General features: G+C 55.7%; 1 protein-coding gene across 1 annotated transcript in view; it reads right to left on the bottom strand.

Moving 5' to 3' along the window:
• The window catches only part of LOC308050660 (uncharacterized protein), a gene marked incomplete at both ends in the record, with an annotated part of 28,036 nt that extends 8,512 nt beyond the window's left edge, over positions 1-19,524 (bottom strand). Inside the window, 3 exon segments of the mRNA XM_080360816.1 lie at positions 18,968-19,007; positions 19,010-19,040; positions 19,432-19,524. Coding sequence (XP_080216942.1) covers positions 18,968-19,007; positions 19,010-19,040; positions 19,432-19,524 — 164 coding nt within the window.
• Between the last annotated feature and the right edge of the window lie 4,081 nt (positions 19,525-23,605).

Here is a 23,605-nt window from a genome sequence, read left to right as displayed (position 1 = left end):
TTACACCTGCACAGATGATCACAAAAAGACGGCCATTTCATAAGTAATGGTTACAAAGAACAAGAAATCTCACCATGAGCTCTAGAGGGAGCAAGGAAGATTATAACAAGCACCAGGGAGAACCAAGAACCATGCTCGAGGTCGCTATTGAAGAGCAAGAGTCCCTGAGCAGCAGTGACCGGACACGTGTGGTGTGGGAGAGGGTCAGGGGATGTGGGGTAGAAAAGGGTGATGGCTGATGACTTCAGCAAATCCTCACAACCATGTCTGAGCCACAAGTGGAATGTGGCTGATGTCTGTGGGTGGAGGGGGAATAGGAGGAAGATTTTTGGGGGTAGGGTTCCTTCAGACTAATCGTAAATGGCAGTGCCATTTGCATGCTGTGGGCATGGCTGTGCCTGGGAGATGGGGAACGGCTGCTGCTGGGGTGGCTGTGCTCAGTCATGGCCCATGAGCTGACCCTGCTCTGCTCCTCTCTTACACTGCCCACACTTGGATGGTCCTCAGGAATCATCCATGAGCCTGCTGGATCCATGAACCTCCTGGAGTGAATGGGTGTAGATCCAAATAGGGGATTCAAGCAAGTTTGGGACTGAGACATTGAGGTGTCTGGTGACCATTGCCAGGTGTATGAAAGAAGCTGGATGAGTTGTGAGGAATTCACGGGCATTTCCAACTCCACAGAAAACCAGATCCTTGCAGTTAAAGCAACAGGAGTTGACATAAAACCCACCTCCAAAACACAAAACACTCACACTGGCCACAGGAAAAGCCTTGAAAAACATTGGAGAAAGATCTACCAGGTCCCAGGGGTCAGGGCTCAGCCATTCTGGTGATGAACAAGCATCAAGGGCTGACATGGCATCAGAGCCACCTCCACATGGCCCTCACCACCTGGAACCAGTGTCTGCAAGTCTTTCCTTCACCAGCCCCCAGAGACAGGGACCTGCACTGGTTGTTTCCTTCTCAGCTGTGTCAGCGATGGCCCTTCATGGGGTCCAAACACCCTCAGAAACTTGGGGTTTGATTCTGCCTTTCACTTCATTAGAGGTTTGTTCATTCTCTCAGCAGCTGCAGTTCAGGTTCATGGCTGCAGAGTGGTCACTAACATCTAAAATGCTCTTACAAGCCAAAGCTGTGTGCAGCATTTTCCTAAAGGCTTCAAGTCTGATGTGGATGATTAGAGAGATTTCAGGAATAGCCAAACAGAGAGCATTTCCATAATAAATAGGACCAAAGCAGTATTTCTTCTATTTCATTCTCTGCTCGCGCTTCTCTCCCTTTCCAGAACAGGTGGTATCAGCAGCCTCCTGTATATATTGATGTCGTACATCTCCTGATAAAGTCTGAATATGTCAGAAAAGTGGGTGCCTAAAACAACGTGTGAGTGAGGAGACAGGCCAGGACAGCTCAAGAGGAGTCACACTCCTAAGCAGGAAATCTATAACCAGCTCCCCAAAATCCTTGTTTCACTCATTGCCCCCCTGGGATTTCCAGCACATTTCTTTCCATCAGACTCTGCACTGAAGTTCGCACTGATTGTTACAGCTTCTTTGCAGGAATTGCTTCATGTTTCCTTAGAGAACTGGATGTAAACAGGCACCGGGGAATTTTTAATTAGAGGAAACAAAAAAGGAAAAAATAAAAAATAAACAAAAACAGAACACAATAGAACTTAATGATGTTACTCAGTTCTGTGGTTAAATTAAGCAGTTTCCAGCGAGGTCCATTGCCATAATTGAAGAGTTGCCTGTAGGGAGTACGAGAGCAACTGCTGAAAGACTTGACCTGCCTGAAGCTCAAAGCAGAGTGAGAGCTGAGAGGCTCTGAATGAGCCAAGAGTGAGAGGGGAAGAACCTCTGGGGAGCGATGGAAAGTGCAAATGTGCAGACAGGCTTCTGAAGAGATGAGTTCAGACACGGTGAGCTGGGTAAGGACAGCTGGAAACTCCTGCATGTCCAGGGGATCAAACACACGTAGTGATAGACAGAGTTCTGGCACTGCAAGCACAGGGAAAGGCCAACGTTTCATCTCCCACAGTCCATACACATTCTGAATATTCATATTTTGGCAGGATAGAAATTCCACACACATTTTATTGGAAATATTGAATTATTTCATCTGATATAAAAAGTGTGGATTTCTTGTTGTTGTTGTTGTGGGTGGTGGTGTTGTTGTTGCTTTGGTTTAATTTGGTTGGGTTTGGTTTTCAGTTTTGAGGGGAGTTCTCAGGTTTTTGGGCTGAGCTCCATGGTCTCACTATAAGCACCCAGTGCAAACCTCGAGAGGCCCCGTGTACCTGAGGTGTTTGCCTGGGACGGGCAGGTATCAGACCAGACTGATAGAGCCATGTCGCTTCCATCATTTACATCTGGTATTCAAGACTTGTGTGCTTAATTAGAAAACTTTCAGGACTGTAGGTAAAGAGGCAGGTGTGTGAAGACCACTTAGAAGTGATAGAAGAATTATGCAGTTGATATCACAGAATCATAGAATCGTTTCAGGTGAAAGAGACGCTCAGGATCATCGAGTTGAACCATAACCTGACTCGAGCACTAAACCACCTTCCTTAAGAACCTCGTATAAACTCCTTTTAAACCTCTGCAGGGATGGAGACTCCAGCACTGCCCTGGGCAGCCTGTTCCAATGCCTGACAGCCCTTTCCAGGAAGAATTTTTTCCTAATATCCAATCTAAACCTTCCCTGGCACAACTCGAGGCCATTTCCTCTTGTCCTATCACTGGTTAGTCATGAGAAGAGACCAACACCCTCCATGTTCCAACCTCCTTTCGGGCAGTTGTAGACAGTGATAAGGTCTCCCCTCAGCCTCCTCTTCTCCAGACTGAACCCACCAGTTCCCTCAACCACTCCTCATCACACTTGTGCTCCAGCCCCTCAGCAGCTTCGTCACCTCCTCTGCACTCTCTCTAGTGCCTCAATGTCCTTATGATAAGGACCAGATTCAAGGTGCAGCCACACCAGTTCCAAGTACAGTGGCACAATCACTTCTCTAGTCCTGCTGGCCACACTATTCCTGATACAAGCCAGGATACTATTGGTGGCCTTTTTGGCCACCTGGGCACACGCTGGCTCCTGTTCAGCTGCTGTCACCAACACGCCCATATCCTCTCCAGCAGAAAATTCTCCAGCCACTCTTCCCCGAGCCTGTAGCGCTGCCTGGGGCTGTTGTGACACAAGTGCAGGACCTGGCACTTGTTCTGGTTAAACCTCAGACAATTGGCCTCAGCCCAATGATCCAGTTGGTCCAGATCCCTCTGCATGGCCGTCCCACCCTCCAGCAGATCAACACTCCCACCCAACTTGGTGTCATCTGCAAACTTAATGAGGGTGCACTCGATCCCCTCACCCAGATCATTGATAGAGATTAAACAGAACTGGCCCTGATACTGAGTCCTGGGGACACCACTCATGACCGGCCAGCAATTGGGTTTGGCTCCATTCACCATGAATCTTTGGGCCCGTCCCTCCAGCCAGTTCTTGATCCATCACAGATACACCATCCAGGCCATGAGCTGCAGCTTCTCCAGGAGATGCTGTGGGACACGGCGTCAAAGGCTTCACTGCAGTCTAAGTGCACAACATCCACAGCCTTTCCCTCATCTACTGGGGGGTCACCTTGTCATAGAAGGAGACCACATTGGTTAAAAAACACCTGTCTTTCATAAACTCATGTTAACTGAGCCTGATCCCATGGTTCTCATGTAAGTGCAATGTGATGTTAGTCAAGATCATCTGCTCCATGACCTTGCCCAGCACAGAACTTAGACTGACAGTAGTTCCCCAGATCCTCCTTTTGGCCATTCCTGTAGATGGGCATCACATTTGCCAACTGCGGAAAAGCTGTAACAACCAGGCACAAACTTCAGTGGAGAATCTGATGTAAAGAAAAGTGATGTAACTCCCAGGGGGAGTTTGCTTGGTTTGCTTTCTGCAGCAGAAAGGAGGAGCCATGAGCTCCAGGCAATGGGAAGGGGGATCCTGTCCCTCACACACGGCTCAGGGCTCTTCCTGGGACCGTGGGATGTGGGTGTGCAAGGCCCAGGGAAGGACAACACTGGGACAACAACTTCCAGCTTCCCCATGGGGCTGCAAGGAGGCACCGAGGCCCCAGTGCCATGAGGACAACATGTCTGCTCCTGGGGTCAGTGGCAGAGACAACTGCCCTGGCCAAGGGGACACAGACCTGGGTTCTGTGGGTCCCTTCCAGCCTTACAGCGCCCTTTGCCATCTCCACCACAGGCTGTTCCACACGGTGCTGCCCCTGCCCCTCTTTCCCTGCAGGCTGCAGACACCCATCTCGCTTCCCACCTGCTCTCAGCCAGCATCTCTGCACCTTCACTGCTGTGTCTGCACCCTCACCGGCTGCTCTTTGGCACACAAACCATGGGCTGATCCAGCTCCCTCTGGGTCACCTCTTGTACCACAGCAACACTTGGGGCACTCCTGGGTCCCTCCCGAACTCCTGGGTCCCTCCTGAACTCCTGGGTCCCTCCCGAACTCCTGGGTCCATCCCAAACTCCTGGGTCCCTCCTGAACTCCTGGCTCTCTTGGGGCACTCCTGGGTCCTGCCCGAACTCCTGGGTCCATCCCAAACTTCTGGGTCCCTCCTGAACTTCTGGCTCTCTTGGGGCACTCCTGGGTCCTGCCCGAACTCCTGGGTCCCTCCTGAACTCCTGGGTCCCTCCCGAACTCCTGGGTCCCTCCTGAACTCCTGGGTCCCTCCCGAACTCCTGGGTCCATCGCAAACTCCTGGGTCACTCCTGAACTCCTGGGTCCCGCCCGAACTCCTGGGTCCCTCCTGAACTCCTGGCTCCCTTGGGGCACTCCTGGGTCCCTCCCGAACTCCTGGGTCCCTCCTGAACTCCTGGGTCCATCGCAAACTCCTGGGTCCCTCCTGAACTCCTGGGTCCCTCCCGAACTCCTGGGTCCCTCCTGAACTCCTGGGTCCATCGCAAACTCCTGGGTCCCTCCTGAACTCCTGGGTCCCTCCCGAACTCCTGGGTCCCTCCTGAACTCCTGGGTCCCTCCTGAACTCCTGGGTCCCTCCTGAACTCCTGGGTCCATCCCAAACTCCTGGGTCCCTCCTGAACTCCTGGCTCTCTTGGGGCACTCCTGGGTCCTGCCCGAACTCCTGGGTCCATCCCAAACTCCTGGGTCCCTCCCGAACTCCTGGCTCTCTTGGGGCACTCCTGGGTCCCTCCTGAACTCCTGGGTCCTGCCTGAACTCCTGGGTCCCTCCCGAACTCCTGGGTCCATCGCAAACTCCTGGGTCCCTCCTGAACTCCTGGCTCTCTTGGGGCACTCCTGGGTCCCTCTCGAACTCCTGGGTCCTGCCCGAACTCCTGGGTCCCTCCTGAACTCCTGGGTCCCTCCCGAACTCCTGGGTCCATCGCAAACTCCTGGGTCCCTCCTGAACTCCTGGCTCTCTTGGGGCACTCCTGGGTCCGTTGGGGTACTCCTGGGTCCCTCCTGAACTCCTGGGTCCCTTGGGGCACAACTGGGTCCCTCCCAAACTAAGTGAATCTTAGGGACCCCGGACGCCTGGGTCCCTCCTTGGTCAAATCTATGGGGCCCGGACGCCTGGGTCCCTTCTCATTGAAATCTATGGGGCCCGGACGCCTGGGTCCCTCCTCAGTCAAATCTATGGGCCCCGGACGCCTGGGTCCCTTCTCATTGAAATATATGGGGCCCGGACGCCTGGGTCCCTCCTGGGTCAAATCTATGGGGCCCGGATGCCTGGGTCCCTCCTGAGTCAAATCTATGGGGCCCGGACGCCTGGCTCCCTTCTCAGTTATGGGTCTCTATGGGTCACTTCTGAGTCTCTATGGGGCCCTTATGGGCGCTATGGGGCACTGGGGAGGCGCTATGGGGTGAGGGACCCAGGAGTTCGGGAGGGACTGAGTCTGTGTGGGTCACTTATGGGGCACTGTGGGTCACTTATGGAGCTCTGTGGGTCACTTATGGGGCTCTATGGGGCACTTATGGGGCACTAATGGGGAACTCATGAGTCACTATGGGGCACTTGGGGGGCACTAACAGGCACTTATGGGTCACTAAGAGTCACTTATGGGGCACTATCTGTCACTTGTGGGGCACTTATGGGTCAATAAGAGTTACTTATAGAGCTCCATGTGTCACTTATGGGGCACTATAGGTTACTTATTGGGCTCTATGGGGCACTTATAGGGCACTACAGGTGACTTATGGGGCTCTATGTGGCACTGCCGAGACTCTATGGGGCACTTATGGGGAACTTGTGAGTCGCCATTAGACACTTGGGGGTCACTCACAAGCACTTATGGGGCACTTATGGGTCTCTAAGAGCCACTTATGGGGCTCCAGGAGTCAGTTGTGGGTCACTCTAGGCCACTTATGGGGCTCTATGGGGCACTTATGGGGCTCTATGGGGCACGAATGGGGAACTTGTGGGTCGATTTTGGCCACTTGGGAGTCACTAACAGGCACTTATGGGGCGCTAAGAGTCACTTATGGGGCTCTATGGGGCACAGGAGAGATACAGTGGGGCAATTGTGGGTCTCTATGTGTCACTTATGGGTCTCTATGGGGCACTTATGGGGCACTATGGGGCACTTTTGGGTCTCTATGAGTCACTTATGGGGCTCTGTGGGTCACTTATGGGGCTCCATGAGTCAGTTGTGGGGCACTATGGGGCACTTACGAGACGCTCTGGGGCACTTATGGGTCTTTAAGGGCCACTTATGGGTCTCTATGGGGCATCTATGAGGAACTTGTGGGTCACAAGGGGACGCTTGGGGGTCAGTAAGAGGCACTTAAGGGGCCCTATGGAGCACTTATGGGCCACGAATGGGGAACTTGAGGGTCGCTATGGGGCACTTATGAGTCTCTATGCGTCACTTATGGGTCTCTGTGGGTCACTTATGGGTCTCTATGGGGCACTTAGAGGTCCCTCCTCAGTACAATCTATGGGGCCCAGACACCTGGGTCCCTCCTTGGTCAAATCTATGGGGCCCGGACGCCTGGGTCCCTCCACATTCAAATCTATGGGGCCCGGACGCCTGGGTCCCTCCACAGTACAATCGAATCTATGGGGCTCGGACGCCTTGGTCCCTCCTCATTCAAATCTATGGGGCCCAGACGCCTGGGTCCCTCCTGAGTCAAATCTATGGGGCCCGGACGCCTGGGTCCCTCCTCAGTCAAATCTATGGGGCCCAGACGCCTGGGTCCCTCTTCAGTCAAATCTATTGGGCCCGGACGCCTGGGTCCCTCCTCATTCAAATCTATGGGGCCCGGACGCCTGGGTCCCTCTTCAGTCAAATCTATGGGGCCCGGACGTCTGGGTCCCTCCAATGTCAATTCTATGGGGCCCGGACGCCTGGGTCCCTCTTCAGTCAAATCTATGGGGCCCGGACGCCTGGGTCCGTCTTCAGTCAATTTTATGGGGCCCGGACGCCTGGGTCCCTCCTATGTGAAATCTATGGGGCCCGAACGCCTGGGTCTCTCCAATGTCAAATCTATGGGGCTCGGACGCCTGGGTCCCTCTTTAGTGAAATCTATGGGGCCCGGACGCCTGGGTCCCTCAAATGTCAAATCTATGGGGCCCAGACGTCTGGGTTCCTCCAATGTCAATTCTATGGGGCCCGGACGCCTGGGTCCCTCTTCAGTCAAATCTATGGGGCCCGGACGCCTGGGTCCCTCTTCAGTCAATTCTATGGGGCCCGGACGCCTGGGTCCCTCAAATGTCAAATCTATGGGGCCCGGACGCCTGGATCCCTCTAATGTCAATTCTATGGGGCCCGGACGCCTGGGTTCGTCTTCAGTCAAATCTATGGGGCCCGGACGTCTGGGTCCCTCTTCAGTCAAATCCATGGGGCCCGGACGCCTGGGTCCCTCCAATGTCAATTCTATGGGGCCCGGATGCCTGGGTCCCTTCTGAGTCAAACCTATCGGGACTGGACGCCTGGGTCCCTCCAATGTCAAATCTATGGGGCCCGGATGCCTGGGTCCCTCCTCATTCAAATCTATGGGGCCCGGACGCCTGGGTCCCTCTTTAGTCAAATCTATGGGGCCCGGACGCCTGGGTCCCTCCTCATTCAAATCCATGGGGCCCGGACGCCTGGGTCCCTCCTCCGTCTAATCTATGGGGCCCGGACGCCTGGATCCCTCCAATGTCAATTCTATGGGGCCCGGACGCCTGGGTCCCTCTTCAGTTAATTCTATGGGGCCCGGATGCCTGGGTCCCTCCAATGTCAAATCTATGGGGCCTGGACGCCTAGGTCCCTCTTTAGTGAAATCTATGGGGCCCGGACGCCTGGGTCCCTTCTGAGTCAAATCTATGGGGCCCGGATGCCTGGGTCCCTCTTCAGTCAAATCTATGGGGCCCGGACGCCTGGGTCCCTTCTGAGTCAAATCTATGGGGCCCGGACGCCTGGGTCCCTCCAATGTCAAATCTATGGGGCCCGAACACCTGGGTCCCTTCTGAGTCAAATCTATGGGGCCCGGACGCCTGGGTCCCTTATGAGTCAATTCTATGGGGCCCGGACGCCTGGGTCCCTTCTGACTCAAATCTATGGGGCCCGGACGCCTGGGTCCCTCCAATGTCAATTCTATGGGGCCCGGACGTCTGGGTCCCTCTTCAGTCAAAACTATGGGGCTCGGACGTCTGGGTCCCTCTTCAGTCAAATCTATGGGGCCCGGACGCCTGGGTCCCTCCCATGTCAATTCTATGGGGCCCGGACGCCTGGGTCCCTCTTCAGTCAAAACTATGGGGCCCGGACGTCTGGGTCCCTTCTGAGTCAAATCTATGGGGCCCGGACGCCTGGGTCCCTCCAATGTCAAATCTATGGGGCCCGGACGCCTGGGTCCCTTCTGAGTCAAATGTATGGGGCCCGGACGCCTGGGTCCCTTCTGAGTCAAATCTATGGGGCCCGAACGCCTGGGTCCCTCCTCGATCAAATCTATGGGGCCCGGACGCCTGGGTCCCTTCTGAGACAAATCTATGGGGCCCGGACGCCTGAGTCCTTCCTATGTGAAATCTATGGGGCACGGACGCCTCGGTCCCTTCTGAGTCAAATCTGTGGGGCCCGTACGCCTGGGTCCCTCTTCAGTCAATTCTATGGGACCCGGACGCCTGGGTCCCTCCTGGGTCAAATCTATGGGGCCCGAACGTCTGGGTCCTTCTTAAGTCAAATCTATGGGGCCCGGACGCCTGGGTCCCTCCAATTTCAAATCTATGGGGCCCGGACGCCTGGGTCCCTCTTCAGTCAAATCTATGGGGCTCGGACACCTGGGTCCCTCCAATGTCAATTCTATGGGGCCCGGACGCCTGGGTCCCTCCAATGTCAAATCTATGGGGCCCGAACACCTGGGTCCCTTCTGAGTCAAATCTATGGGGCCCGGACGCCTGGGTCCCTCCTCATTCAAATCTATGGGGCCCGGACGCCTGGGTCCCTCGGCGGTCAAATCTATGGGGCCCAGACGCCTGGGTCCCTTCTGAGTCAAATCTATGGGTCCCGAACACCTGGGTCCCTCCAATGTCAATTTTATGGGTCCCGGACGCCTGGGTCCCACTTCAGTCAAATCTATGGGGCCCGGACGCCTGGGTCCCTCTTCAGTCAAATCTATGGGGCCCGGACGCCTGGGTCCCTTCTGAGTGAAATCTATGGGGCCCGGACGCCTGGGTCCCTCCTATGTGAAATCTATGGGGCCCAGACGCCTGGGTCCCTTCTGAGTCAAATCTATGGGGCCCGGACGCCTGGGTCCCTCCTGATTCAAATCTATGGGGCCCGGACGCCTGGGTCCCTCCTCAGTCAAATCTATGGGACACAGACGCCTGGGTCCCTCCTGAATCAAATCTATGGGGCCCGGACGCCTGGGTCCCTCTCCAGTCCATTCTATGGGGCCCGGACGCCTGAGTCCTTTTTTGGTCAAATCTATGGGGCCCAGACGCCTGGGTCCTTCCTCTTTTATGGGTCTCTATGGGTCACATCTGAGTGTCTATGGGTCACTTATGGGCGCTATGGGGCACTGCAAAGGCGCTATGGGGCGAGGGACCCAGGAGTTTGGGAGGGACTGAGTCTGTGTGGGTCACTTATGGGGCTCTATGGGGCACTTACGGGGCACTAATGGGGAACTCATGAGTCGCTATGGGGCACTTGGGGAGCACTAACAGGCAATTATGGGTCACTAAGAGTCACTTATGGGGCACTATCAGTCACTTGTGGGGCACTTATGGGTCAATAAGAGTTACTTATAGAGCTCCATGTGTCACTTATGGGACACTACAGGTGACTTATGGGGCTCTATGGGGCACTTATGGGACACTACAGGTGACTTATGGGGCTCTATGTGTCACTTATGGGGCACTATAGGTGACTTATGGGGCTCTATAGGGCACTGCCGAGACTCTATGGGGCACTTATGGGCAACTTGTGGGTCGCCATTGGACACTTGGGGGTCACTCACAAGCACTTATGGGGCACTTATGGGTCTCTAAGAGCCACTTATGGGGCTCCATGAGACAGTTGTGGGTCACTCTAGGCCACTTATGGGGCTCTATGGGGCACTTATGGGGCTCTATGCATCACATATGGGGCACCATGGGTCACTTATGGGGCTCTATGGGGCACGAATGGGGAACTTGTGGGTCGATTTTGGCCACTTGGGGGTCATTAACAGGCACTTATGGGGCGCTAAGAGTCACTTGTGGGGCTCTATGGGGCACTGATGGGTCTCTGTGGATCACTTAGAGCTCCCTCCTCCGTGCAATCTATGGGGCCCGGACGCCTGGGTCCCTTATGAGTCAATTCTATGGGGCCCGGACGCCTGGGTCCCTCCTGAGTCAAATCTATGGGGCCCGGACGCCTGGGTCCCTCCTCAGTCAATTCTATGGGGCCCAGACGCCTGGGTCCCTCTTCAGTCAAATCTATGGGGCCCGGACGCCTGGGTCCCTCTTTAGTCAAATCTATGGGGCCCGGACACCTGGGTCCGTCTTCAGTCAAATCTATGGGGCCCGGACGCCTGGGTCCCTCCAATGTCAAATCTATGGGGCCCGGACGCCTGGGTCCCTTCTGAGTCAATTCTATGGGGCCCGGACGCCTGGGTCCCTCCAATGTCATATCTATGGGGCCCGGACGCCTGGGTCCCTCCACATTCAAATCTATGGGGCCTGGACGCCTGGGTCCCTCCAATGTCAAATCTATGGGGCCCGGACGCCTGGGTCCCTTCTGAGTCAAATCTATGGGGCCCGGACGCCTGGGTCCCTCTTCAGTCGAATCTATGGGGCTCGGACGCCTGGGTCCCTCCAATGTCAATTCTATGGGGCCCGGACGTCTGGGTCCCTCTTCAGTCGAATCTATGGGGCTCGGACGCCTGGGTCCCTCCAATGTCAAATCTATGGGGCCCAGACGCCTGGGTCCCTCTTCAGTCAAAACTATGGGGCCCGGACGCCTGGGTCCCTCCTATGTCAAATCTATGGGGCCCGGACGCCTGGGTCCCTCTTCAATCAAATCTATAGGGCCCGGGCGCCTGGGTCCCTCTTCAGTCAAATCTATGGGGCCCGGACGCCTGGGTCCCTCTTCAGTCAAATCTATGGGGCCCGGACGCCTGAGTCCCTTCTGAGTCAATTCTATGGGGCCCGGACGCCTGGGTCTCTCTTCAGTCAAATCTATGGGGCTCGGACGCCTGCGTCCCTCCAATGTCAGTTCTATGGGGCCCAGACGCCTGGGTCCCTCATATTTGAAATCTATGGGGCCCGGATGCCTGAGTCCCTTCTGAGTCAAATCTATGGGGCCAGGACGCCTGGGTCCCTTCTGAGTCAAATCTATGGGGCCCGGACGCCTGGGTCCCTCCTATGTGAAATCTATGGGGCCCGAACGCCTGGGTCCCTCTTCAGTCAAATCTATGGGGCCCGGACGCCTGGGTCCCTCCAATGTCAAATCTATGGGGCCCGAACGCCTGGGTCCCTCTTCAGTCAGATCTATGGGGCCCGGACGCCTGGGTCCCTCCAATGTCAATTCTATGAGGCCCGGACGCCTGGGTCCCTTCTGAGTCAAATCTATGGGGCCCAGACGCCTGGGTCCCTCCAATGTGAAATCTATGGGGCCCGGACGCCTGGGTCCCTCCAATGTCAATTCTATGGGGCTCGGATGCCCGGGTCCCTCCTGAGTCAAATCTATGGGGCCCGGACGCCTGGGTCCGTCTTCAGTCAAATCTATGGGGCCCGGACGTCTGGGTCCCTCCTCGGTCAAATCTATGGGGCCCGGACGCCTGGGTCCCTTCTAATTGAAATCTATGGGGCCCGGAAGCCTGGGTCCCTCCTGAGTCAATTCTATGGGGCCCGGACGCCTGGGTCCGTCTTCAGTCAAATCTATGGGGCCCGGACGTCTGGGTCCCTCCTCGGTCAAATCTATGGGGCCCGGACGCCTGGGTCCCTTCTGAGACAAATCTATGGGGCCCGGAAGCCTGGGTCCCTCCTCAGTCAAATCTATGGGGCCCGGACGCCTGGGTCCCTCCTCGGTCAAATCTATGGGGCCCGGACGCATGGGTCCCTATAGAGTCAAATCTATGGGGCCCGGACGCCTGGGTCCCTCCTGAATCAAATCTATGGGGCCCGGATGCCTGGGTCCCTCCTTGGTCAAATCTATGGGGCACGGACGCCTGGGTCCCTCCTCATTCAAATCTATGGGGCCCGGATGCCTGGGTCCCTCCCCACTGCAATCTATGGGGCCCGTACACCTGGGTCCCTCCTGAGTCAAATCTATGGGGCCCGGACGCCTGGGTCCCTCCTCAGTACAATCAAATCTATGGGGCCCGGACGCCTGGGTCCCTCCTGAATCAAATCTATGGGGCCCGGACGCCTGGGTCCCTCCTCAGTAAAATCGAATCTATGGGGCCCGGACGCCTGGGTCCCTTATGTGTCAAATCTATGGGGCCTGGACGCCTGGGTCCGTCCTCCGTCAAATCTATGGGGCCCGGACGCCTGGGTCCCTTCTCAGTTATGGGTCTCTATGTGTCATTCTGGGTCTCTATGGGGCACTTATGGGCGCTATGGGGCACTGCGGAGGCGCTATGGGGCGAGGGACCCAGGAATTCGGGAGGAACTGAGTCTGTGTGGGTCACTTATGGGGCTCTATGAGGCACTTATGGGGCACTATAGGTGACTTATGGGGCTCTATGTGTAACTTATGGGGCACTACAGGTGACTTATGGGGCTCTATGGGGCACTTATGGGGCACTATAGGTGACTTATGGGGCTCTATGTGAAACTTATGGGGCACTATAGGTGACTTATGGGGCTCTATGGGGCACTGCCGAGACTCTATGGGGCACTTATGGGCAACTTGTGGGTCACCATTGGACACTTGGGGGTCACTCACAAGCACTTATGGGGCACTTATGGGTCTCTAAGAGCCACTTATGGGGCTCCAGGAGTCAGTTGTGGGTCACTGTAGGCCACTTATGGGGCTCTGTGGGGCACTTATGGGGCTCTATGCATCACTTATGGGGCGCTATGGGTCACTTATGGGTCTCTATGGGGCACGTATTGGGGAACTTGTGGGTCGATTTTGTCCACTTGGGGGTCACTAACAGGCACTTATGGGGCACTAAGAGTCACTTGTGGGTCTCTGTGGGTCACTTAGAGCTCCCTCCTCCGTGCAATCTATGGGGCCCGGACGCCTGGGTCCCTTCTCATTCAAATATATGGGGCCCGGACGCCTGGGTCCCTTCTAATTCAAATCCATGGGGCCCGGACGCCTGGGTCCCTCCTAAGTCAAATCTATGGGGCCCGGACGCCTGGGTCCGTTCAATGTCAAATCTATGGGGCCCGGACGCCTGGGTCCCTTATGAGTCAATTCTATGGGGCCCGGACGCCTGGGTCCCTTCTGACTCAAATCTATGGGGCCCGGACGCCTGGGTCCCTCCTCATTCAAATCTATGGGGCCCGGACGCCTGGGTCCCTCTTCAGTCAAATCTATGGGGCCCGGACGCCTGGGTCCCTCCAATGTCAATTCTATGGGGCCCGGACGCCTGGGTCCCTTCTAAGTGAAATCTATGGGGCCCAGACGCCTGGGTCCCTCCAATGTCAAATCTATGGGGCCCGGACGCCTGGGTCCCTCTTCAGTCAAATCTATGGAGCCCGGACGCCTGGGTCCCTCTTCATTCAAATCTATGGGGCCCGGACGCCTGGGTCCCTCTTCAGTCAAATCTATGGGGCCCTGACGCCTGGGTCCCTCCTCAGTCAAATCTATGGGGCCCGGCCGCCTGGGTCCCTCCAATGTCAAATCTATGGGGCCCGGATGACTGGGTCCCTCTTGAGTCAAATCTATGGGGCCCGGTCGCCTGGGTCCCTTCTCAGTTATGTGTCTCTATGTGTCACGTATGGGTCTCTATGGGTCACATCTGGGTCTCTATGGGGCACTTGTGGGCGCTATGGGGCACTGAGGATGCGCTATGGGGTGAGGGACCCAGGAGTTGGGAGGGACTGAGTCTGTGTGGGTCACTTATGGGGCTCTATGGGACACTTATGGGGCACTAATGGGGAACTCATGAGTCGCTATGGGGCACTTGGGGGTACTAACAGGCACTTATGGGGCACTTATGGGTCGCTAAGAGTCACTTATTGGGCACTATCAGTCACTTGTGGGGCACTTATGGGTCAATAAGTGTTATATGGGGCTCCATTTGTCACTTATGGGACACTACAGGTGACTTATGGGGCTCTATGTGTCACTTATGGGGCACTATAGGTGACTTATGGGGCTCTATGGGACACTGCCGAAACTCTATGGGGCACTTATGGGCAACTTGTGGGTTGTCATTGGACACTTGGGGGTCACTCACAAGCACTTATGGGGCACTTATGGGTCTCTAAGAGTCACTTATGGGGCTCCATGAGTCAGTTGTGGGTCACTCTAGGCCACTTATGGGGCTCTATGGGGCTCTATGCATCACATATGGGACGCTATGGGTCACTTATGGGTCTCTATGGGGCACGTATTGGGGAACTTGTGGGTCGATTTTGTCCACTTGGGGGTCACTAACAGGCACTTATGGGGCACTAAGAGTCACTTGTGGGTATCTATGGGTCACTTATGGGTCTCTGTGGATCACTTAGAGCTCCCTCCTCCGTGCAATCTATGGGGCCTGGACGCCTGGGTCCCTCCTGGGTCAAATATATGGGGCCCGGACGCCTGGGTCCCTTCTAATTCAAATCCATGGGGCCCGGACGCCTGGGTCCCTCCTGAGTCAAATCTATGGGGCCCGGACGCCTGGGTCCCTCAAATGTGAAATCTATGGGGCCCGGACGCCTGGGTCCCTCCGAAGTCAAATCCATGGGGCCCGGACGCCTGGGTCCCACTTCAGTCAAATCTATGGGGCCCGGACACCTGGGTCCCTCGTGAGTCAATTCTATGGGGCCCGGACGCCTGGGTCCCTCTTGAGTCAATTCTATGGGGCCCGGACGCCTGGTCCCTGTTAAGTCAAATCTATGGGGCCCGGACGCCTGGGTCCCTCCAATGTCAATTCTATGGGGCCCGGACGCCTGGGTCCCTTCTAAGTGAAATCTATGGGTCCCGGACGCCTGGGTCCCTCCGCGGTGAAATCTATGGGGCCAGGACACCTGAGTCCCTTCTGAGTCAAATCTATGGGGCCCGGGCGCCTGGGTCCATTCTCATTCAAATCTATGGGGCCCGGATGCCTGGGTCCCTCCTCGATCAAATCTATGGGGCCCGGACGCCTGGGTCCCTTCTGAGTCAAATCTATGGGGCCCGGGCGCCTGGGTCCCTCCTGAGTCAAATCTATGGGACCCGGACGCCTGGGTCCCTCTTCAGTCAATTCTATGGGGCCCGGACGCCTGGGTCCCTTCTCATTCAAATCTATGGGGCCCGGACGCCTGGGTCCCTTCTGAGTCAAATCTATGGGGCCCGGGCGCCTGGGTCCCTCTTCATTCAAATCTATGGGGCCCAGACGTCTGGGTCCCTCTTCAGTCAAATCTATGGGGCCCGGACGCCTGGGTCCCTTCTGAGTCAAATCTATGGGGCCTGGACGCCTGGGTCCCTCTTCAGTCAATTCTATGGGGCCCGGACGCCTGGGTCCCTCCTGAGTCAAATCTATGGGGCCCGGACGCCTGGGTCCCACTTCAGTCAAATCTATGGGGCCCGGACGCCTGGGTCCCTTCTGAGTCAAATCTATGGGGCCCGGACGCCTGGGTCCCTTCTCATTCAAATCTATGGGGCCGGACGCCTGGGTCCCTCCGGAGTCAAATCTATGGGGCCCGGATGCCTGGGTCCCTTCTCATTCAAATCTATGGGGCCCGGACGCCTGGGTCCCTCCTCAGTACAATCGAATCTATGGGGCCCGGACGCCTCGGTCCCTCCTGAGTCAAATCTATGGGGCCCGGACGCCTGGGTCCCTCCTCAGTCAATTCTATGGGGCCCGGACGCCTGGGTCCCTCTTGAGTCAAATCTATGGGGCCCGGATGCTTGGGTCCCTTCTCATTGAAATCTATGGGGCCCGGACGCCTGGGTCCCTCCTATGTCAAATCTATGGGGCCCGGACGCCTGGGTCCCTCTTCAGTCAAATCTATGGGGCTCGGACGCCTGGGTCCCTTCTCATTCAATTCTATGGGGCCTGGACGCCTGGGTCCCTCTCGAGTCAAATCTATGGGGCCCGGACGCCTGGGTCCCTCTTCAGTCAAATTTATGGGGCCCGGACGCCTGGGTCCCTTCTCATTCAAATCTATGGGGCCCGGACGCCTGGGTCCCTTCTCATTCAAATGCCCATTTTGGGGGTAAAAAATCCCAATTTTGGGGCAAATTGCCCCAATTTGGGTCAAAATTCCACATTTTGGGCACAAAATCCCCCAATTTTGGGGCAAAATCCCCCAATTTTGGGGCTTCTCTCTCTCCCCCAATTTGGGAGGGACCCATTAACCCCCCCCAATTAACCCCCGTTGTTAATGAGGGAGGGGGAGACACCCTATAGACACCCCATAGAGACCCATAGAGACCCATAGAGACCCATAGAGACCCATAGACACCCCATAGAGACCCCATAGAGACCCATAGACACCCCATAGAGACCCCATAGATACCCCATAGAGACCCATAGAGACCCATAGAGACCCCATAGAGACCCATAGAGACCCATAGACACCCCATAGACACCCCATAGACACCCCATAGAGACCCATAGACACCCCATAGGCACCCCATAGAGACCCATAGAGCCCCATAGATACCCTATAGAGACCCATAGAGACCCAAAGATACCCCATAGAGACCCATAGACACCCATAGACACCCATAGAGACCCCATAGACACCCCATAGGGACCCCATAGGGACAACATAGAGACCCATAGAGACCCCATAGAGACCCATAGAGACCCATAGAGACCCATAGACACCCCATAGAGACCCCATAGAGACCCATAGAGACCCCATAGACACCCCATATAGACCCATAGAGACCCATAGAGACCCATAGACACCCCATAGAGACCCATAGACACCCCATAGAGACCCCATAGATACCCCATAGAGACCCATAGAGACCCATAGAGACCCCATAGAGACCCATAGAGACCCATAGACACCCCATAGACACCCCATAGACACCCCATAGAGGCCCATAGACACCCCATAGGCACCCCATAGAGACCCATAGAGACCCATAGATACCCTATAGAGACCCATAGAGACCCAAAGATACCCCATAGAGACCCATAGAGACCCATAGACACCCATAGAGACCCCATAGAGACCCCATAGGGACCCCATAGGGACACCATAGAGACCCATAGAGACCCCATAGAGACCCATAGAGACCCCATAGAGACCCATAGACACCTCATAGACACCCCATAGAGACACATAGATACCCCATAGACACCTCATAGAGATCCACAGAGACCCATAGAGACCCCATAGGGACCCCATAGACACCCCATAGAGACCCATAGAGACCCATAGAGACCCATAGACACCCCATAGACATCCCATAGAGACCCTATAGAGACCCATAGAGACCCCATAGAGACCCCATAGAGACCCAGAGAGACCCAAAGAAACCCATAGTGACCCATAGATACCTCATAGAGACCCATAGAGACCCATAGAGACCCCATAGAGACCCATAGAAACCCATAGAGACCCATAGACACCCTATAGACACCCCATAGAGACCCATAGAGACCCATAGAGACCCCATAGAGACCCCATAGAGACCCCATAGAGACCCATAGAGACCCAATAGGGACCCATAGAGACCCAAAGACACCCATAGAGACCCATAGACACCCCATAGAGACACATAGAGACCCCATAGTGACCCATAGACACCGCATAGAGACCCATAGAGGCTCCATAGTGACCCATAGAGACCCATAGACACCCCATAGAAACCCATAGAGACCCATAGAGATCCCATAGACACTCGATAGAGACCCATAGACACTCCATAGACACCCCATAGAGACCCCATAGAGACCCCATAGAGACCCATAGAGACCCATAGAGACCCATAGACAACCCATAGAGACCATAGACACCCCATAAACACCCCATAGGGAACCCATAGAGACCCCATAGAGACCCATAGAGACCCATAAAGACCCATAGGGACCCAAAGACAACCCATAGAGACCTATAGACACCCCATAGACACCCATAGAGACCCATGGAGACCCATAGACACCCCATAGACACCCATAGAGACCCATAGAGACCCCATAGTGACCCATAGACACCCCATAGACACCCCATAGAGTCATGTTCAGAGCCCATAGACACCCCATAGAGACCCATAGACACCCCATAGAGACCCATAGAGACACATACAGACCCCATAGAGACCCAAAGACACCTCATAGAGACCCATAGAGACCCATAGAGACCATAGAGTCCCCATAGACACCCCATAGAGACCCCATAGAGACCAATAGAGACCCATAGACACCCCATAGAGACCCATAGAGACCCATAGACACCCCATAGAGACACATAGAAACCCATAGAGACCCTTAGACACCCCATAGACACCCCATAGAGACACGTACAGACCCATAGAGACCCATAGAGACCACAGAGCCCCATAGACACCCCATAGAGACCCATAGACACCGTATAGAGACGCCATAGAGACCCATAGAGACCCCATAGAGATCCATAGGGACCCATAGAGACCCATAGAGACCGGATAGACACCCCATAGAGACCCCATAGACACCCCATAGAGACACATAGAGACCCCATAGAGACCTCATAGAAACACATACAGACCCATAGAGACCCACAGACACCCCATAGGGACCCCATAGAGACCCCATAGAGACCCATAGAGACACATACAGACCCATAGAGACACATAGAGACCCCATAGGGACCCCATAGGGACCCCATAGGGACCCCATAGAGACACATACAGACCCATAGAGACCCAAAGACACCCCATAGAGACCCAAAGACAACCCATAGAGAGGCATAGACACCCCATAATGACCCATAGAGACCCCATAGAGACCCATAGAGACCCCATGGGGACCCCATAGAGACATATACAGACCCATAGAGACCCTTAGAAACCCATAGAGACCCATAGAGACCACATAGAGACACAGAGAGACCCATAGACACCCCATAGAGACCCACAGACACCCCATAGAGACCCATAGAGACCATAGAGACCCATAGAGACCCTTAGACACCCCATAGAGACCCCACAGACACCCCATAGAGACCCATAGAGACCATAGAGACCCCATAGACACCCCATAGGGACCTCATAGGGACCCCATAGAGACACATACAGACCCATAGAGGAGGGACCCAGGCGTCCAGGCCCCATAGACACCGCATAGAGACACATAGAGACCCATAGAAACCCATAGAGACCCATAGACAGCTCATAGAAACCCATAGAGACCCATAGACACCCCATAGACACCCCATAGAGACACATAGACACCCCATAGACAACCATAGAGACCCCATAGAGACCCCATAGGGACCCTCTGAGGACAGACCCAGGCATCCGGGCCCCATAGATTCGATTGTACTGAGGAGGGACCCAGGTGTCCGGGCCCCATAGATTTGAATGAGGAGGGACCCAGGCGTCTGGGCCCCATAGATTTGACCCATGAGGGACCCAGGCGTCCGGGCCCCATAGATATGAATGAGGAGGGACCCAGGCGTCCGGGCCCCATAGATTCGATAGTACTGAGGAGGGACCCAGGCGTCCGGGCCCTATAGAATTGACTCAGAAGGGACTCAGGCATCCGGGCCCCATAGATTTGAATGAGAAGGGACCCAGGCGTCCGGGCCCCATAGATTTGAATGAGGAGGGACCCAGGCGTCCGCGCCCCATAGATTTGACTCAGGAGGGACCCAGGCGTCCGGGCCCCATAGATTGCACGGAGGAGGGAGCTCTAAGTGATCCACAGAGACCCATAAGTGACCCATAGAGACCCACAAGTGACTCTTAGCGCCCCATAAGTGCCTGTTAGTGACCCCGAAGTGGCCAAAATCGACCCACAAGTTCCCCATTCGTGCCCCATAGAGCCCCATAAGTGACCCATGGTGCCCCATATGTGATGCATAGAGCCCCATAAGTGCCCCATAGAGCCCCATAAGTGGCCTAGAGTGACCCACAACTGACTCCTGGAGCCCCATAAGTGGCTCTTAGAGACCCATAAGTGCCCCATAATTGCTTGTGAGTGACCCCCAAGTGTCCAATGGTGACCCACAAGTTGCCCATAAGTGCCCCATAGAGTCTCGGCAGTGCCCCATAGAGCCCCAAAACTCACCTATAGTGCCCCATAAGTGACACAGGGAGCCCTATAAGTAACTCTTATAGACCCATAAGTGCACCACAAGTGACTGATAGTGCCCCATAAGTGACTCTTAGCGACCCATCAGTGCCCCATAAGTGCCTGGTAGTGACCCCCAAGTGCCTCATGGGACCCACAAGTTCTCCATAAGTGACCCATAGAGCCCCATAAGTGACCCACACAGACCCATAAGTGACACATAGAGACCCATAAGTGACCCATAGATGCCCACAAGTGACCCATAAGGACCCATAAGTGCCCCATAAGTGCCTCTTCGTGCCCCCCAAGTGCCCCATAGCGACCCTCAAGTTCCCCATTAGTGCCCCATAAATGCCCCATAGAGCCCCATAAGTGCCTCTTACTGACCCCCAAGTGCCCCATAGCGACTCACAAGTTCCCCATAGGTGCCCCATAGAGACCCATAACTGACCCATATAGACCCATAAGTGCCCCATAGCGTCTCGTCAGTGCCCCATAGTGCCCCACAACTGACTCATGGAGCCCCATAAGTGACCCACAGAGCCCCATATGTGACCGATAGAGACCCATAAGTGACCCATAGAGACCCATAAGTGACACATAGAGACCCATGAGTGACCCACAGAGCCCCATAAGTGACCCATAGTGCCCCATAAGTGATTCATAGAGCCCCATAAGTGACCCATTGAGACCCACAAGTGACTCTTAGCGCCCCATAAGAGCCTGTTAGTGACCTCCAAGTGGCCAAAATCGACCCACAAGTTCCCCATACATGCCCCATAGAGCCCCATAAGTGACCCATAGCGCCCCATATGTGATGTATAGAGCCCTATAAATGCCCCATAGAGCCCCATAAGTGGCCTAGAGTGACCCACAACTGACTCATGGAGCCCCATAAGTGACACAGAGAGACCCATAAGTGCCCCATAGGTTCTCGCGAGTGCCCCATAGAGCCCCATAAGTCACCTGTACTGCCCCATAAGTGAAACATGGAGCCCCATAAGTAACTCTTATTGACCCATAAGTGCCCCACAAGTGACTGATAGTGCCCATTAAGTGACTCTTAGCGACCCATAAGTGCCTGTTAGTGCCCCCCAAGTGCCCCATAGCGACTCATGAGTTCCCCCTTAGTGCCCCATAAGTGCCCCATAGAGCCCCATAAGTGACCCACACAGACTCAGTCCCTCCTGAACTCCTGGGTCCCTCGCCCCATAGCGCCTCCCCAGTGCCCCATAGTGCCCATAAGTGCCCCATAGAGACCCAGAAGTGACCCAGAGAGACCCATAACAGAGGAAGGACCCAGGTGTCCGGGCCCCATAGATTTGACCAAAAAAGGACCCAGGTGTCCGGGCCCCATAGATTTGAATGAGAAGGGACCCAGGCATCTGGGCCCCATAGATTTGACTCACGAGGGACCCAGGCGTCCGGGCCCCATAGATTTGAATGAGAAGGGACCCAGGCGTCCGGGCCCCATAGATTTGACTCAGGAGGGACCCAGGCGTCCGGGCCCCATAGATTTGAATGAGGAGGGACCCAGGCGTCCGGGCCCCATAGATTTGAGTCAGGAGGGACCCAGGCGTCCGGGCCCCATAGATTTGAATGACGAGGGACCCAGGCGTCCGGGCCCCATAGATTTCACATAGGAGGGACCCAGGCGTCCGGGCCCCATAGATTTGACATTGGAGGGACCCAGGCGTCCGGGCCCCATAGATTTGAATGAGGAGGGACCCAGGCGTCCGGGCCCCATAGATTTGAATGAGAAGGGACCCAGGCATCCGGGCCCCATAGATTTGACTGAGGAGGGACCCAGGCATCCGGGCCCCATAGATTCGATTACACTGAGAAGGGACCCAGGCGTCCGGGCCCCATAGATTGGATTACACTGAGAAGGGACCCAGCGTCCGGGCCCCATAGATTTGACTCAGGAGGGACCCAAGCGTCCGGGCCCCATAGATTTGAATGAGAAGGGACCCAGGCGTCCGGGCCCCATAGATTTGAATGAGAAGGGACCCAGGCATCCGGGCCCCATAGATTCGATTACACTGAGAAGGGACCCAGGCGTCCGGGCCCCATAGATTGGATTACACTGAGAAGGGACCCAGGCGTCCGGGCCCCATAGATTGGATTACACTGAGAAGGGACCCAGGCGTCCGGGCCCCATAGATTTGACTCAGGAGGGACCCAAGCGTCCGGGCCCCATAGATTTGAGTCAGGAGGGACCCAGGCGTCCGGGCCCCATAGATGTGAGTCAGGAGGGACCCAGGCGTCGGGGCCCCATAGATTTGAATGAGGAGGGACCCAGGCGTCCGGGCCCCATAGATTTGACTCAGGAGGGACCCAAGCGTCCGGGCCCCATAGATTTGAATGAGAAGGGACCCAGGCGTCCGGGCCCCATAGATTTGACTCAGGAGGGACCCAGGGGTCCGGGTCCCATAGATTTGACTCAGGAGGGACCCAGGCGTCCGGGTCCCATAGATTTGACTCAGGAGGGACCCAGGCGTCCGGGCCCCATAGATTTGACTCAGGAGGGACCCAGGTGTCCGGGCCCCATAGATTTGAATGAGGAGGGACCCAGGCGTCCGGGCCCCATAGATTTGATTGTACTGAGGAGGGACCCAGGTGTCCGGGCCCCATAGATTTGAATGAGGAGGGACCCAGGCGTCCGGGCCCCATAGATTTGATTGTACTGAAGACGGATCCAGGCGTCCGGGCCCCATAGATTTGAATCAGGAGGGACCCAGGCGTCCAGGCCCCATAGATTTGACTCAGGAGGGACCCAGGCGTCTGGGCCCCATAGATT

Source organism: Nesoenas mayeri (genome assembly GCF_963082525.1).
Source record: "Nesoenas mayeri genome assembly, chromosome: 29".
Taxonomy (NCBI): domain Eukaryota; kingdom Metazoa; phylum Chordata; class Aves; order Columbiformes; family Columbidae; genus Nesoenas; species Nesoenas mayeri.
This window is presented reverse-complemented; position numbering and strand designations above follow the sequence as displayed.